This window comes from Melozone crissalis, unplaced genomic scaffold, assembly GCF_028551555.1.
Source record: "Melozone crissalis strain CALT ecotype California unplaced genomic scaffold, PUWL_Pcris_2 ptg000068l_1, whole genome shotgun sequence".
Taxonomy (NCBI): Eukaryota; Metazoa; Chordata; class Aves; order Passeriformes; family Passerellidae; genus Melozone; species Melozone crissalis.
In genome coordinates this window covers 6,319,447-6,337,176 of record NW_026535846.1, presented here as the reverse complement: position 1 = coordinate 6,337,176, position 17,730 = coordinate 6,319,447, and the positions used below count along the sequence as shown (strand labels likewise).

At 47.0% G+C, this 17,730-nt stretch overlaps 1 protein-coding gene across 2 annotated transcripts in view; it reads right to left on the bottom strand.

Annotated features, from left to right (window-relative positions):
- DCX (doublecortin) overlaps nucleotides 1-9,211 on the bottom strand; it is a 74,600-nt gene extending 65,389 nt beyond the window's left edge. For both annotated transcript variants that reach the window (XM_054289416.1, XM_054289417.1), the window contains exons 1-2: nucleotides 8,976-9,211; nucleotides 7,090-7,480 (exon numbers count right to left, since the gene is read on the bottom strand). In XM_054289416.1, the coding sequence (XP_054145391.1) occupies nucleotides 7,090-7,453 (364 nt within the window). In that variant the 5' untranslated portion in view covers nucleotides 7,454-7,480; nucleotides 8,976-9,211. The remainder of the gene's footprint in view (nucleotides 1-7,089; nucleotides 7,481-8,975) is intronic.
- Between the last annotated feature and the right edge of the window lie 8,519 nt (nucleotides 9,212-17,730).

Here is a 17,730-nt window from a genome sequence, read left to right as displayed (position 1 = left end):
GAAGGCAGAGCTCTTGTAGGGTTTGCTCCCCAGATGTGATCCCGGGCAGCTGTGCAGATCCACACACAGCCTCTCCAGCTATGCCCACACTCACAAGTGCAAAATGGAATCTGCCTTTTCTCCCTTTGTCTCATTGAACCCAAACTCCAGCAAATAAAATCCGTGCTGTACTCCATTCTAAAACTGGAGAAATTTCCTTGGAGAGACACTCCAGAGGAGCAGTTCAGAGCAGCAGCTCTTCTGAGCATCATCTCTGCAGTCACAGCAGCACAGCTCCAGGGAAGAGGAGCTTTTCTTCCCTTCCTCCCTGACCTAAGGATGTGACCTGAAGCTTTAACTTCATTTAAAAACCACTTCAACTAATGTCTTCTCTAACTCAGTTTATGACCCCCAAACAGCAGCAAAATCATCATTCAAGTCCCTCAGTGAAGCACACGCATTTTCCAGCCAGGAACACACTTCCCACACTATATTTCACATCCCACAGTGGAATTTTACACAAATCTTACCATGGTGAAAGCAGGATTGAGCAAGCATGGGCTGGAGACCTGTGAACTTTGCAGCTTTGAACTGCACAATGTGGCCAGGAGATAATAAAGAAGAGAAATCTTAAAGGGAATGGAGGGAGGAGTGGGCTCTCTGTAGGTTTCTGTGCCACATCTGTCTGAGCTAAGCCTGTAATGAGAAGTCAAGGTGTACAACTGTGCCAGGCACAGAAATGTGACTGACAGACACAGCATGAGAGCAGAAGATGTGCTCAGCATAACAGAAGGGATGGGAAGGGGATGTGAGATCTTGTCACGAGCAAAAGAAACAGCTCCAAGAAGAACATTGCTCCCCAGCCCTAAGCACAAAAATCTGTGCACAAATATTTTCAGGAGCATGTCTTAAGCCAGCTAGCAGCTGTGCAGAAATCCCACTGCAAGCCATGAGAAGGTACAATGGACAGCCAGGTGATTAATTCCAAACCAACCCCAAAAAGGGAGTCCCAAAGAGACACATTCATGCACTGGGGCTGGGGAGCATCACCCTGACAAAATCCCTGGTGCCAAGGACAGTGTTGGTTCTGTGCAGGGCCAGCTCAGAGCATGAAGTCCTTTTTACACTGCAGAGCCAGAGCCCACAGGGGGATGAGCATTGTCACCATGCCAGGGTGCTCCATACGTGTCACAATTCCTACGGTGCCACCAAAGCAGCCAAGGCATTTCCTCAGTGCTCCTGCCTGCCCTCAGCAATGGCTGGGCTGGCTGCAGACCTCAGAGATGCTGTCATGACCATCATATTTGCCATTTGAAGGCAGGCTTGCATCACACAGAACTACTCCAAGTGCATGACACATCCCAGTGGTACCAATTTGATGGAAGCACAAGGAGATTATTCAGCTCCTAAAGAAGGAATGATCTCAGCAAAGATAAGGTTTGCCTTGGAGAAGGTTTCTTAGAAAAACCCTGAGCTCTAGATGAGTGCTAATCCTCCAACCCTCTTAGATCAGCTCCCTGTGACAATACTAAAAATGACAGGCTGTGCTTTCAGGAAAAGTTATCCTTCCTCAGCATGCACCAGCAACTTTCCAAGGATAATGAACTGTGGGCAGAAGTCTTTTGAGAAAAATCAGGAAAGCTGGATTGAGGCCATTTTGAATGCCTAAGTGTTAACAGTTATTCCAGGAACAGTCTCTGTGGGCAGCAGTCAATTATTCTGGCTGTTAGATCTGCAGTTGCAAAGTTGAGAATGTGCTACTGTGCCCAGCTTTTGTGTTTCATGGAATTTACCAGGGCTGCAGCAGGAATTAAGTGGACTTAACACCTTGCAGAGTTCATTCCATGTGGTGTTGGAGGAGGCCTTGAGTTTCAAATGCATGAACTTGCTGCTGCTTCATGAGTTAAAAAGATCTACTCCAGTTAGAAAGATCTACTCCAGTCAGAAAGACCTACTCCATTTAGAAAGGCCTACTCCAGTTAGAAAGATCTACTCCAGTTAGAAAGGCCTACTACAGTTAGAAAGGCCTACTCCAGTTAGAAAGGCCTCCTCCAGCATGGCAAAATGAGCCCTGGAAGAGCTCCCTTCCCTTGGCTTCTCCATGAACAGAAGAACCTCTTGTTCTGCTGGAGAAGTGGAAGAAATGCTTGATTAGAAATCACCTTCAGAACCACAAGACGCCCCTAAAGAATTTTGGGCCCACACCAGTCCTGGCTGCACCTAGCTGGGGTAAGCAAGCAAATAAAACAGAGCCCCATGGAGAAATTTTGTTCTGTAGGATGTAATTAGCTGAGTCAGCCAATTATCAGGCCAGCAGACACCCACAGAAAACAATTCCACAGGTTACCAAGGTTTCAGTATGAAACTGCAGGAACTTCACTTTTCCAGGCAAACTGGAACACACACATTGGGTGGAGGTTCCAGGATGTTTCCCATAAACCCCTCAGTCCCAGCACACACCAGACTCCTCAGTTCCAGGGTGGAGCCCCTCCTATGATTACTTTAAATGCTCCTGGACAAGATTATGGAAAATATTCCCAAGGGCATGACAGGATACAAAAAGCTTGGAATCACTTTGTGGAATATCTCACACAGCCCAAGATCATTTGCAATAAAACCACATTGAGCAAAACAAATCCTACTCAGCTTTTTCTGGAGTTTTATTTGAAACAAAGGCAAATTTCAAACAAGCAGCCCAAGACAAGGCACAAAATCCACCTTGGGATGTGCCTTGCCTTCCCTCCCAGGTTGTGCCTCACTGTCCATTATGCCAGGAAGTTGAATATGGGAAAGCAGCAAAATTATGAAGACAGCTAAAAAAATCCCTTATGTCCCACAAAGAACTCATTTATGGGACAATGGGAACTGGAAGAAGTGGCCAAGAGCAGCATTTCCTAAGCCACCTTTGCTGCTGAAGTCAATGCACAACCTCAGCTTCCACCTCTACCCAGCCCTCCATTCAAGGACAAAAAATAATCAGAGCTGAGGTGGGGCAACTTCTCATCACATGAAATCTTCCAGAAGAGGCTCAAAATGAACAAAACCACCACATCCAAATACCAAAGGAGCTAAATTTCAGCTGAAACTTGCATGAAAAATGTGAATTGCTCTATGATCATCATGAGAAAGGCTGCAAAGGATGGCACATGATTATTTTAGCATCTTTCATATGCAAGTCTGATCACAGCACAAGGCACAGAATTATCAGTTACAAGTGACTCACCAGTAAATGCAGATCTATAAATCAACTTCCCAAAGCCCTGGCCACTGGAACCACTTCCATATGAAGGGGAATAAAGCCCACATGGTGCTCTTTTCCAAAATATTCATCTGTCACCATAAATGGCAGCACCTTGGGCCAACATCCACTCCTGATCCAGCCAAGGCAGTGGGACATGAGTGGAAGGATGAGCTGGAACAGGATTTGCCCTGCACTTGACAAGCACAGAGGTTAAGGAGGAATGCAGCCCCAAGCAACATCAGCAGGTGCATTATTTATTTATATTAAAGCTTATTTATATATTATTAATAATAATTATTATTATAGCTTATTATTTATTTATATTACAACTGAATGCTGAAAATAAGAAGTCAGGATTGAGACAATGCCTGCAGTGATGGAAGATTGCTGCTAGGACTGAAAAGGGGAAGAAAAAATTATCAGGTGAGAGGATTTTGAGAGAAGGTCACTGGGAGATGAGACAGCTCCCTGGAAAAGAATGGAAAAAGCAACCTGTGACCAGTGAGGGAGAACTCAGGTGACAGAAAAAGGCACCTGTGTGACAGAGCTCTGAGAGCTTCCAAAATGTGAGATGTTAGGGTGCAGCACAGGAAAGGACCAAGAGGCTCAGCCCAACAGATGGAAGGAATGTGCAAAAAAAGTGTGGAAAAAAGAGTGTGAAAAACTTCACTTGTTCTCATTATGGGAGTAACCTTGAGTGCCAGGGAAGAACTCTGGGTCTGGAGAACAAAGGGTGATTCCAAGCCCCAGTTAATTAGCAGCACACCACGCGGTTTTTGTTCACCTGAAATCTCTGTCTCTAGATATTGGTGCTGTGCAATATCATTCTCTACCCTCCAGAAGTACACCCAGGCTACACTATGTAAGTACATTTTTCAATCAGAAGTAATCAGGTGAACATGATGTGAAATATTGTCAGTAATTCACAAGTTTTTTTCCATCAAACCACTGAGATAAGCCTCTTTGATGACTTTTCCTAGATTCTACTTGTTTATTGGAAATTACAATGATAAATTAGCCCCATTATAGCAACAAGCACTGGTTTGGTTACCCTCAGTCTCCAAACAGATAGCCAATTTATAAAGCAGACATGCCCTGGCTGTGTGTGCACTGTTCTTGTGTGTCACAGCAGAATTACTCCCAAATTCTGGGTTTCATGCAGGTATTTGGTATTTTGGCACACAGGTATTTTGTACACAGCTATGCAAACACCCAAGCTGAGGGCAGAATTCACCACAAGGGCTGGTTATACCCACAGTGTTGTAAATTGCTTTTCTGCAACAGCAGTGTAGGTCACCCCTAGAAATATGGGATCAATAACAGCGTGCAGACCTACTCTGGCATGGTCAAAAATGGATTCCTTTGTCTTCACTCTGCTCAGGTTTTATTTTCCCAGATGATGCTCTGCTGAGGACACAGCCATACAGACAATCCCATTTTGGTTTAGTGCCTCTTCTTCAGTGCTGTTTCCAGATGCCATTTTGGCAGAACAAAGCCAGAACCCAAATGCCAGCATCTCCTGTCTGTACCTCAACCAGAAAAAATGTATTTTTACAAAGGAGGTACCTCCTTACCTGCAGCAAAACCCATTTAAAGGAGGTGTAACAACTAAACCTTTCTTAAGTGACAAAAAGCAGGCAGAGTATAAGAGGAGGAAGAGGGTAAAAAGAGAATAAAGAACTGCATTTTCTCCTGGAGTTATTTCTAAAGATTTGCATAAAACCTAGGACAAGCAGGACTGAGAGCTGCCATTAGAGAAAGGTCGTGGCCATATTAAGAGACCAGAATGAAACATGGCAGAATCTCTAAAATTAAGAGAGGCCACACCTCCATTCGACAGCTGTAAATGGGCTGAGAATAACTCCACCAGGAAGCATCGCAGCTCTGAAAGGCAGCGATTTCTTCCCAGGAAAACTCTCCTCTATGGAAACCAAGATTTATTCCACGTCCTTGTCCCTGAGAAGTATTTTTGGGAGATGAGTATCCTGCCTGACAGGGAAGGAATGAGAGGGAGAGCTGCTTTAGTCAAGGTCACACAATGACTCGCAGCGAGGCTGCCCCTGCAGTTCGTGCCTCACTTCCATTGTCTTTCGCTAAAGGCAAAAGCCTCGTGGGTTTTTTGGTAGTCACCAAACTGGCCAGGGATGTCTGCTTGGGAGAAAAACACCAAGGAAAAGGGAAGAGCACCTCCCCTCCTGCAACAGGATATTCCAGGTCCGAACAAAGAATGAATGGATTGCTCGGGGAGGAGAAAAGCAGCGTGGCTGTGGTGCCCTCTGTCCATCCCACTGTGCTCTGGCAGAGCTGCCCTCGGGCAGGATGCACTGCCCATCCATCCCTGCAATGCCATCCCAGGGCTGTGCTGACCTGCCGGGAAATCGGCGAGCAGGGCAGCACCCAGGGCTGGCAGCTGAGCAAACCTTCCCCAGGGCATCCTTCCTTCCGAGCAGCATCGATTTAGGCTCATCCCTCACCCCGCAGAGCAGCAGCCACAGTCCCTGGGGACACGGGGACACCTCGGCCCTGCCCCGAGCACCCCCAGGATGCTCCAGAGCCAGCGCAGCGACCGCTCCCCAAAGGCAGCGAGGCGCTCCCTTCCTCACAGCCCTGCAGCGCATGAACTCCCCGCGCCCTCCGTGCACATCGTCCCCCAGACCCCCTTACAGACTCCCCAGACGCCCTTAGAGGCAGCCCCGCACACCTCCACACCCCCTGAGCACGAACCCCAGCGCAAAGAAACCCCCATAGCTCCCCGTAATTCACCCTCCTCACAGCCGCACGCATAAACCCCAAAATTCACCAAGCGCAACCTGCCCAAACCGCCCTTCTCTATTCACGAGCCTCGCTCATTAAATCCCCTCCCTGATCAGGCTGTGTGAACTCCCAACACATCCCTGCATAGCTCCCCAAACAGAGACCCCCGCACCCTCCCAACATCCCTCGCACCCCAGCACCCCTCTCCACACCCCCAGCTGCCTGCCCAGCCCATCCCACACCCCTGAGCACACACATTGTGGGCACCATACCCCAAAAACCCCGATATAGAGCGCACAAACCCTTCCCAGCCCATCCCACACCCCTGAGCACACACATTGTGGGCACCATACCCCAAAAAGCCTACACAGAGCACACAAACCCTTCCCACACCCCTGTGCACACTCACACCGTGTGTGCCATGCCCAAAGACCCCACACGGAGCGCACAAACCCTTCCCAGCCCATCCCACACTCAGGAACACCTCAGCCCCTCTTCCCCTTCCATTCATCCCCACCCACCCCAGTGGGAAACCCAGCCGGGCTCACCCCAGCCCGGACAGACGTGGGGACACCCTGAGGCCGCCCCTGAGGCACGGACACGGACACACGGACACGGCCAGGAGCCAGACACACGGACACGGCTGTGAGCCGGACACACGGACACGGTCAGGACACATAGACACAGCTAGGAGCCAGACACACAGATACGGCCATGGGTCAGGCACACGGACACAGCCCGGAGGTGGACACACGGACACGGCCAGCAGCCGGACACGGCCAGGGGCCAGATACATGGACACGGCCAGAAGGCGGACACATGGACACGGCCAGCAACCAGACACGCCCCTCCGGCCACGAGCCGGACACACAGACACAGCCAGGAGCCGGACACACGGACACGGCCGTGAGCCGGACACGCCCCTCCACCTGCACACCTGCAGGCTCTGGGGACCCTGCGGGGGTGGCCCCAGCCCCGGGCGGGCACAGCAGGGCTCGGCACCCCCAGAGCCGAAGCAAGGTGACCTTGCGGGCAGCCCCGAGTGCTGCAGCCCCCTCCCCATCCCTCCCTCCTCCTCCTCACTGCACCAAGGGATGCTGATGGATGCTCGTTACCTTCCTCCAGCTCGTCCATGCTGCCGATCTTCCTGGAGCCATCGATGGTGTAAATGTAGCGCACGCCCTGAGGCAGGTTGATGTTGTCGGACAGGGAGCGGGTCAGGTCCGCCAGGAGGGCATCAAAACTTCGGAAGCGGTCGGAGGACACGGCGTATACAATCCCCTTGAAGTAGCGGTCCCCGTTGCGATAGAAACGAACCTTCTTGGCTTTCTTCTCGTTACTGAGCGCCTGTAAGGTCCGGGTTCTGTAGAAGCTACAGTGAGCGCTGTGAGTGGGGCTGGGCAAGCCGTTCATCCGTGTGCCTCGCATGTTTCTGGACGCCTTGTCTCGTTCGTCAAAGTGTCCAAAATCAAGTTCCATAGTTTGGTGAGCCCTAAAGATCTGAAGCTGAAGGGCAGGAAGGAGATGGGGAGAGAAGGAGGGCAAAGGGACGGGTTAGAGCCGCGATCCGGAGAGCAAAACCACGCTAAGGCTGTGCCTGGAGCAGGACAGATGCATTTGGGAAGAGCCCCCTCCCCTGACCCAGATTTGTATCGATTCTGGGGACTGAGAGTAGGAGGGGTCCTCGCATTCTGAAAGGGATCCAGCTACTGGGGGCAGGGAACACGCTTCCAGAGAGCTGCCTGCTCCTCCTGCACCTGGGAGTTTTCAAAGTGCAGCAAATCGGGACTTGGGGCCAAAGGGATACATGGCAATCACAACTCAGCCCCAAAAAAACTCATCCGAACACCAGTTGGCAATGAATTAAACCTCTGAGCCCTGTGAGGTTTCCTTTGGCAACAGAAAACAAGGAGATCCCAGTAAGTCAGCCCTTCAATCTGTCGAATCACGGAAGGACCCAGAGCATCTGAATGTTTAACATTAGAATAAACTGGCATTTATGAAAGAATGGTCGCAGGGGAATAAGCAGTTTCTTTGTGACAGCCTGTTCAATACGGGTTAGCAATGAGATCCAGCCCACCCTTCCCCCTATCCGCAGCCCCCTCCTAGCCCATCAATCAATTCCCAGGACCAGCCTACATCTCCAAGAAGAAATGACTGCAAAGAAAAAATCTGTCATTGAAACGCAGCTTCGGTAAGCTCTTTTCAGCCCGAGCCTCCTCTGAATTGCATTTTCGCTCCCGTTTAATGAGGAAGAGAAAATAAAGGGGCTATTTCCACACCCCACTCGCAGCCCTAAGTGATTTAATAGCTGGAAGTGCCCGTGCCCCAGGGACACGCCAACCCTGCTCCTCACCTTTCATTGTTCTGAGCACTGCAAAGCCCAGGCTGGAGCTGACACCCAGCCAGCAGGAATTCTGCACTGTCTCTAGTTTATGCTCGAGAACAACCTTTCCCCTGCACCAAACCCCAGCACAAAAGGAGAAGGAACCCCCCTCCCAACGCTGCAATAGAGACCCTTCCTCTCCCCAGCAGCACCAGGCACATGCACCTCTTGTACGCATTTCTCACGTTAACACAGGGCTGAAAGGGGATTTACAGCGCTCGGCAGCCAGGTATAAACCCAGGAAAAGCTGTTGCTATCTCATCCCCGCCCTTTACACTCGCCCGAATGAAGCTCCTTCCCTGTATTTCACAATGTCAGCGTGACCCATGCGAGAAAAATATCATTGTCCCCAGGCTGCAGGGAGGCAGATGACAATGCAGGCATTGCACACAAAAACCCCGAGTTGGGAACGTTCCCCCTACGATGCCAGCCGGGGTAGGTTCAGTCTGGTGTCATGCACTGAACAATGAAACAGCCGAGCAACTTCGGGAAGGAATCAGAGGATGCCGGGGTTTTGATTTCAAAATGAGCTGCAGATGCTGTAAACCAGCAAGAAAAGATTCCTCCTTTCTGTTACTTTTCTGCATGCAAGTCACTCAGGAAAGCTCTACTCACCGGTTTTCAGCGTGCAGGGTGGAGATGCTCAGAGAAAGAAAACCAGGCTCACTCTGCCTTTGTTGTCTGAGCTCCAAGCAAGAAATTCCTGCCAGTGTGGATGAGACGCCTCCTAGGTCCTAGTGCCTTGTTCCATCCCCTCACGGTAACTTTGCCTCAGTGATTCTCACTCTCACCATCAGCTGGCTGCTCACAGGCTGTGCTTGAGGGGAAAATGAGGTGCTGATTCCAGCTCTGGAGAGGTCAGCAAATCGGTGAACAAAAGGTTTAGAGGGGCACGCTTGGGGGTGGTGTTTGGAAGGATGCAAATTTCCCCTTGAATCCAGTTGTACCAAGAAATCATCTGGCTCAGCAGGAAAAAAAAGGGAAAAAAAAAGAGGAAAAAGGAAAAAAAGCCAGGATAATTGCCCCAATCCTACAGGATTAGCAGTACAGGGGGGTCACAGTCACAATCCCACAGTGTGGCACAGTGCTGGCACAAGACGCCTGTGCATTAGGAAGGCAAATGAGAAAATCTCTGACCAGTAGAACTGGGCAGCCCTGCTCCTGTGCTGGTTTTACACAGCATCTGTGGTTTACACTGGCAAGCAGAAAGGGAGAATTCACTTGGTGGTTCTGCATGAGGTGTCCCTGAATACTTTTCCTCTGTTAACATTGGACACAAGCCAAAGCCAGAGTGCTGAATCCCAGTTCATTCAAATCCCCAGGGGCTTCGGGATGGAGTCATCCAGCACAAGCCAAACCCAGCAGATCCAGCGTGGCTCATATCCCACTGTAAGAGAAGTTTATTTTCTGATTCCATTACAGGAGGAGCCAGCTGTTAAAAAATTGCACTGAGCTCTTTCACTTTGACAGCAAAATCTTTCACCTGCTTTCTGGGTGGAGATTCCTGTGCTGCAGTACCACTAACCCTTCTCCTAACCCCACTGGTGCTGGCCTCATCTTTGCATTAGAAAAGAATGGGATTTGGAAATGGGAGAGTTTTCCCATCTGTAGAAGGAAACCTTTCCTAACAACACTGCGTCTGTTTCAAGTGAAAACATCAGATGTTGTCATTTTGGCACATCCCAGCAGTATCACATTTACACAGAAGGAGTTGGTATTTATTCCAGCTTTGTCTGCCCTGTGCATGACAGTCCAGGCAACACTGACACAAACCCACTGAGAGCTCCTCTCTGTCTGCCAGCAACTTTCACACATGACATTTGTAAAAAGTTTCTTATTCCCTGAAACCAGCCTTTTATTCAAAGGCTCCCACACATCCTCTGCTGGGGCTTTTGGCTGCTCCCTTGTGTGCGTGGTCAGATCACTGCAGAGGAGACAGAGCTGCTCTCCTCCCTCAGGAATCAGCCCTTGAGAGGAAGAACAGGGTCTGTCCTCTCCAGGGTATATTTCAGTAAGGGGTATGTGGGACTTCAAACCTTGTCCTTCCCATTTGGTCCTATTTTCTGAATTAGATAATTCCTGGCTGCTCATCACCATGAGCTTAATCTGTCCAGAATTAACAATTCTTTCCTTTAACACAATACTGCTGTAAATATAAATCTGCCTGTGCTTTAAAAAAATTGCCAAAAATATAAATCATTCAGCATGTGCCAAGTACAGCAGCAGCAAGAATAGAAGAAAGGAGAGTCTTCATTCAGCCTTCAGTGGCACACACAGCTTTTACAAAGAGGGAGATTTTTGGGATGATGGCTCAGGATCCAGGTACCACACCAAAGAAACCAGGCAGGATGATGTAGGTCCAGGTGGAATTGTACCATAATGTGTCAATCTCCCAAATTTGACTTGTATGGGAAGTTCTGAGGGGACAAAAGGATGACAAGCACCATTAACAGATGGCTCTTCTTTCTGCACCCCAGCCCACGCCCTCTGTGAGATGAGCACATCTGCATAGACACCTCTGCTCAGGACAGGGACAGAAGCTTTTTGAAGCACAGGCACTTCCTTTGAAAAGAATTTTAAACTAATTACTCCAACAAGAAAACTGGAATTTGTCCCTGACTGAAGGATAAGGTTTCTACAGCACATCATGGTAACGTTCATCTTGAATAAAACCTCGAGTTCCTCCTGAGCAGCCCCTAGTGTTCCAGAACACCTCCTGTAATCCCTCCACGAGACCAGGAGGATCTCACAAGCCACAGCACCATCAGAGGTGAAGAGCCCTGGAGCCAGACTGATTTCACATGTCCCCAGTGACATCACACCATATTTGCTTCTCTCCAAGTGAGAACAGAATCACCTCAGAGCACAGACACCAACCCAGAAATCAGCAGCAGTTCCTTGAGGAAAGCAAGGGCCTGCTCCTGACTTCACTTCTTCTTCAGAACTTCTTCCCTGGCCTTAAGGAGTTAATGCCAGTCAAAACATATTTACATCAGAAGAGACTCACCCTCTGAGACATCACACTCTAAACAATTTTAGGCAGCGTGAGTGATTGAGAATTGGAAAGAAAATTCCACTTCCCATCAATAATTTCATCTAGCTGCAAAGGAAAGATAAATTTAGCTCTTCCCATTAAATTATCTACTTCAAATCAGGTGAATCATCTTTCCTCCAGGAAGGCAATATTTAGACTTTTGCCTGTGTCGCTAAATCCAGATAAATACATGTTTGTTGACATCGCTGAGCAACTGCGACACTTTGGAAAGGGACAGACTGCAGGTGACAGGGGCTGTGTGATGCTGTGTGCTAACTTCTTCACATACACCTAGAAAACCCAGGTTTTAACATCACCAGGAGCTGCAGTCTCAAACACTCTGTGTCAATGCCGTGTTGCTTTGCTGTGCAACTTCCTGACTTGGATAAAAATTGCCTCTAATGGCACAGCACATTGTCTGAACAGGAGATAAGTGAGGGTGATAAGCAGCCAAGGTCTGTCTGTGCCACAGAAACACAGAAAAATCAAGTGATCATTGGGTTAGAAGAAAGTCTTGGATGAGCATCTCCATGTCAGTCTATTTGGAAGCACATGTTTAGTTACATTTCTTACTTTAACCTCTGTGGTTCTGGACTGCGTAGAAATTGTCATCCCTGATCACTGCTGTCACAGCTCTGCTTGATGTAACTTAAACACCAAAACTCTCTGAAATGACAAATTGTTATTTCAGGGGTCTGACAAAGGTGTCAAGGCACTCACAGCTGAAATCCCATCAAGTCAGTGCCTCAATCTCAACCCTACAGAGCAACATCCTTCAAATCTGAATCTTCAGAAGAGCTGAGAGTTCATCAGAGAGTTATCCTATATCGGGATATAAAGTTCCTCCTACAGAATACTACGAGCTAACGAGCAATGGGGACTTGGCAGACTTTCACCGCATAACATTTGTTTCCTTTGGAGATTTATTTTCATAGGGACCACACACACATCTGAAAGGCTTTTAAATACCAAAGCTGGAGAGCCAAAGTCAGCCCAGGCCCTGGGGAGAGGAGGGTGGATGGAGGGTCACCTCCAGAGCAGCTGCCCCTCTGCAAGCCTTGGAAACATCTGCAGGGGCTGCTGTCACAGACATCTTTTCATGAAAAATCCTTTCCTTAGGATTTTTACCCCTGAGAAGCTGACAGGCCTCAGGAACAAAATGTAAACAATTATTATCTGCTGCTGTGGAATGCAACAGGTGCATCTGTGATTGGTCTCATGTGCTTGTTTGTAATTAATGGCCAATCACAGTCAGCTGGCTAGGACAGAGAGTCTGAGACAGCTGCCTTTGTTATCATTCTTTCTGATTCTCTTCTATTCTTATCTAGCCTTCTGATGAAACCTTTTCTTCTATTCTTTTAGTATAGTTTTAATGTAATATATATCACAAAATAATAAATCAAGCCTTCTGAAATATGGAGTCAGATCCTTGTCTCTTCCTTCAACAGAAGACCCTTATGAACACCATCACACCCCTGGCAGATGCCCTCGGTCTCAGCAGGTGACTTTAGCTTCAGGTATTTGTGAAATCTGGGAGCCAGAGGCTTTTGCATCCTCTGAGGGACCATCAGGAAGCAGGGTGAAATGGAAAAGGCAATTTTCTGTGCTGAGTATCTGGAAAATGTGCAGCTCAATGAACTCAAGATATTCCAAATGCATCCAGATACAACAAAGCATTAAACCCCACAGCAGTCATCCAAAAGGAAAATACCTTCTGCACTAGATCGCTTCTGGCTCAATCCCCTCCCTTCTACAACAAACCACCACAATAAACAAATCTTTCCCAGCTGAAAACAAATTCCCTGACAGCAGGAAGTGCAGCACCCCACCCCAGCACACCCCTGTGTATTTTGGGTGAACTCTGCCAGAACCAGTGAGTTCCAGGAGCCAGTTTCTGGTGGCAGCTCAGTAGCAGTATTTTCCCTTAAAATCCAAGTGCAAATCTTGCAGAAATCCATGGCTGTGCCTGCCTCATACACTGCCTGTACCCAGGGATGTGCAGAACCCCTCTGAGCTTGTCAGTGCATTTGTGCTGATCAAGTTATGATGATACATGGTCTGTGAGCCCCAGGTCATGACAAATGGAACAGCAAAACATCCAAATTCTCCTTTTTCCAAAGTTATCCGTGGGCTGCATCGTAGTAGTTAGGAGACTTGTGACCAAAAATTTAATAACTTCTTGATAATTTCATTTTATACAGTGATTGGAATTGAATACCTGATTGCCAGCCTCTCTCAAAATGCCTGCTGAGCACAACACTGGCTTGAAGGACTTTCCTGATGGAATTCTAAGTGATGGAAAGGAAAATCCCATCAAAGCCATCACGGGGGATCATGTCACATTCAAGCTGGAAGTGCAAGATGTTTCCTCTCAAACACAGATCCCTTCTGTCACTCTGGAGGCAGTGACAGTGAAATCAGGTGACACTGGGGAAGCATTTGTAAAAGAGACCCGAGTAGGTCATCTTAAAAGCATAGAAATTCCAGCAAGAGACCATTTCAGAAGTTGTTTTCCATGAGATTTCCACTCAGTAAATGTCATCCCAGACCAAGCCCAGCAGAGGCTGCAGGATTTGCTGTATCAGTGTCCCAGGAGTAGGGCAGTAGAGCAGGAATGAAGAGGAAGGAAAGCAGGTAAAAAAAGATTTTGTGCCTGTTTTACTCTTTTCAGGAGATGGTTACAATCTGTTTTGTCCTAAAAATACAGACAGCACTATTGAATGGTGATTTTTTTTCATGGCAGCAAATATTCCCCAGCTATTTTGCTATTGTTCCTCAGGCACACATATCATGTACCTACAATAAACTATTGAAAATCGGTGCTTTGCATCTGTACTGGCATTTAGAGGTAGATACAGCAATGAGAAAAGTCATTTAGCTACATCAAAAGAAAAGCTTATCTGCCCCAAGTCTCATGCAAATGAGGAGCACACTGACAGACCATTGTTTAAACATCAATGAGCTGGGGGCTCCTGTCTGCAGAGCTGCAGAGAGACACAGAATCCGAGTCTGACACGATGGAGGAACAATTAAACACCGAGTACAAGGTCAGCATCTTCAGCCCCCTTTCCCCAGCAGGGAGAGCCAGCACTGCAAACTCTGCCCCAAACTGAACCAAATCTGGTTTTTTTCAGTAATTCCTGGCTCTGGCACACAGCATTGCCCTTTTGTTTACAAGGCACCCCTGAGCACAGGAAGGAAGAAGTTCCAAACACATCCTGACAGAGAAAGCTCCGACCCAAGCAGCTCCTGAGGCACCCAGGGATTTGTAAAACACCTCCTGAAGGCCTGCAGAGGTGGATCCCTGTGTGGTTTTAATCTTAAAGTAAAGGCTACAGTATGGAAACACTGTGGGACACTCTGCCTTCTAAATAGCTTTATTTTAAGTACTGAAACTGGAGCTGAACTTGTGCAGCTCTTCCCCTGCTCCCTCCACACACAGCAGAGCTGTGCTGAGGTGAGTGATGGCTGCAGGCAGGAGTTCTCCCTGTCTACAGTGAGACCATCAAGAGAAAAGCACTGAGCATCATTAATGCCCCTGGACAGATCACTGGAGAGAAGCATCATCCAGCAGGGTGACAATGACTTAGGCACTTGTCACAGACATCTTTTATGAAAAATCCTTTCCTTAAGATTTTTCCTCCTGAGAAGCTGACAGGCCTCAGGAACAAAATGTAAACATTGATTATCTGCTGCTGTGGAATGCAACAAGTGCATCTGTGATTGGTCTCATGTGATTGTTTCTGATTAATGGCCAATCACAGTCAGCTGGCTCAGACCCTCTGTCTGAGCCACAAGCCTTTGTTATCATTCTTTCCTTTTCTATTCTTAGCTAGCCTTCTGATGAAAATCTTTCTTCTATTCTTTTAATGTAGTTTTAATATATTATATATCATAAAATAATAAATCAGCCTTCTGAAACATGGAGTAAGATCCTCGTCTCTTCCCTCAACCTAAGACTCCTGTGAACATCATCACAGGCACTCACTTTTTTAGGGAAAAATGTAATACCTTTTACCTTTTACCTGTGAACACCTGCAGCTTACTGGAAAAGTCCTTTCTAGCATTGCAATGGAGGAGGAGATGATTGTAGGAGCTACTGGACAAGAAACCAAATCCAGAAACTCCACAGAGATGGTTCTGATGCTATTTTATCTTCAGGTTAGGCAGGTTCTGTTCATCAGGAAACCCTTCCAGAGGGGCACACACTACTCACAGATTGTTTTATGAAGTTCCCAGCCTGGAAAACTTTGGGAACCATAGAGTAACTGAACAGGGGAATGACAACCATATCAGAACATCATGATTGGTATCCCAAAGTTTAGATGAAGAGCCACGTCAAGAAGAAACTCCTGGTCTCCTCTGAGGGTGCTGTCAAGCACATTTCTGATTCCATGAGCTCTCCTAGGGGTTACCCAACATCAGCTATGTAAACACATTGAGCAAGGACAGCAGGTTTCCAATTAAAATCCATTCTGAGCAGTTATCAGTCACTACAGAGTTGGAGCCAAAGAGCAGCTACCTGCAAGGAGTCACAAGGGAATATGGCTGTTTCCTGTGGCCCCCAACTCCAGGGAAACAAGCTCTAGAACCACTGAGTGTGCAGTGTGTAAATTCACTCAGTGTGAGTTTGAGCCCTGTCTCTACATGGGATGCACAGGGCAAGTGGCTCAGGCCAGAAAATCAACTGATGAAATGCTGTGGTAGTGAAAAAAAAAAGACAAAGATGATTTTCAATGCTGGCTAGATGCAAGCAAATGGTATCATCAGCAGCCTGACTTTACCCAGGGCCCTGTGGGCTGTAACCACAGTCATCTCTTTCATTAGAGCAGCCAAACTGCAAAGGCAAGGGCTCTCCTGCAGCAGCAGCAGTGCCCAGTGCTGTGTGCGCATTAAACCCCAGCATAACGTGCCCATCCCACCTTTGCACCATGGGATAATGGTTTTTGATGATATAATTGCTACAGGCTCTGCTTTTGCCCAGCTCCTGCTTCGCTGTAACTCCCAGAGCTGCAGCTCAGCTGCTGCAGCCCCAGTGCAGAGCCACAAGCACTCACAGGACATTGTATGGTTCTGTAGCCACGGAACGCTCTGCTGCTCTGAGCCCAGGTTTGATTCTGTTTCCAATTAGAAACCCAAACTGCCTGTTGGATTAGGTGATTTCCACTCTCTAGGCAACCCAACAAATACTTTCCATTTTCTCCTTACTTTTCTGAGCCCTGCAAGCACAGGGAGCACTCTGCCCAGTTAAACCCAGTTTAATTCTGGGCCCACCCAGCATGAACAGCCCTGCACAGGGAGTCCTCTGCCCAGTTAAACCCAGTTTAACTGTGAGCCCACCCAGCATGAACAGCCCTGGCCAGGGCCATGACTGGTTCCACTGTGCTCATCCTGCAGCCCCAGCTCTGCTGACCAGCCCAAATCTCCAGTTTGTGGGCTCAGGCTGTGGCCATAACCCTGGCAGAGAGTTGTGAAAGGCAGGGCTTGTTTCACTTTTAGGCCAAATCACCTCCAGGCTGGTCAAGCCAGAGATGCTTTCATTTTCCTCTCACTTCACTGTGGGACAGGACATCCATTCCAGACCTTCTTCCTCATCTCTTCCATGGAGAGGGGACCTGCAGGGAGGTCTGGATGTGCTGTCTGCAATGCTAATTATTATATTTTTATAATTATTAACAAAATAATTCTATATGGTAATCATACTTATTATGTCACATACCCCAGCTAAATTATTATGTTAAATAATTTATATTAAACTATTATTAAATATATTTATAGTATATATATTTCTATTCATTATTAAGTATAATATATTTCCATTAAGGTATATTATATGCTATTAAATTATTATCATAGTAGATATTATTTCTATTAAGTATTAAATAAAAATTTAATAGAATTTTAATTATTTTAAATATAATTTTAAAATAATTTTAATATATAATATAATATAATATAATATAATATAATATAATATATTATATGTATAAATAATATAATTTTAATGTATATAATATTTAATATAACTTAATAGTTAATAGAAATAATATCTACGATGATAATAAATTAATAGTATTTAATATAATTATTGTATATATTATAGTATATATTATTTATATAAAATATTAATATTAATTACGCTATTAAATAATTACGTCACACACCCCAGGTAAAGAGAATACCTGGGTGTTTTAGACCCTAACCAGCCACTCTGCAGCAGAGACACCTTTGTGGTACTCCCCAAAATCTCATTTCAGTGATCCTTTAACTCACCCCACTCACAGACAGTGACATTAGCACATGCTGTGTCCCTGTGAACGGGGAAGAAAGGACAGG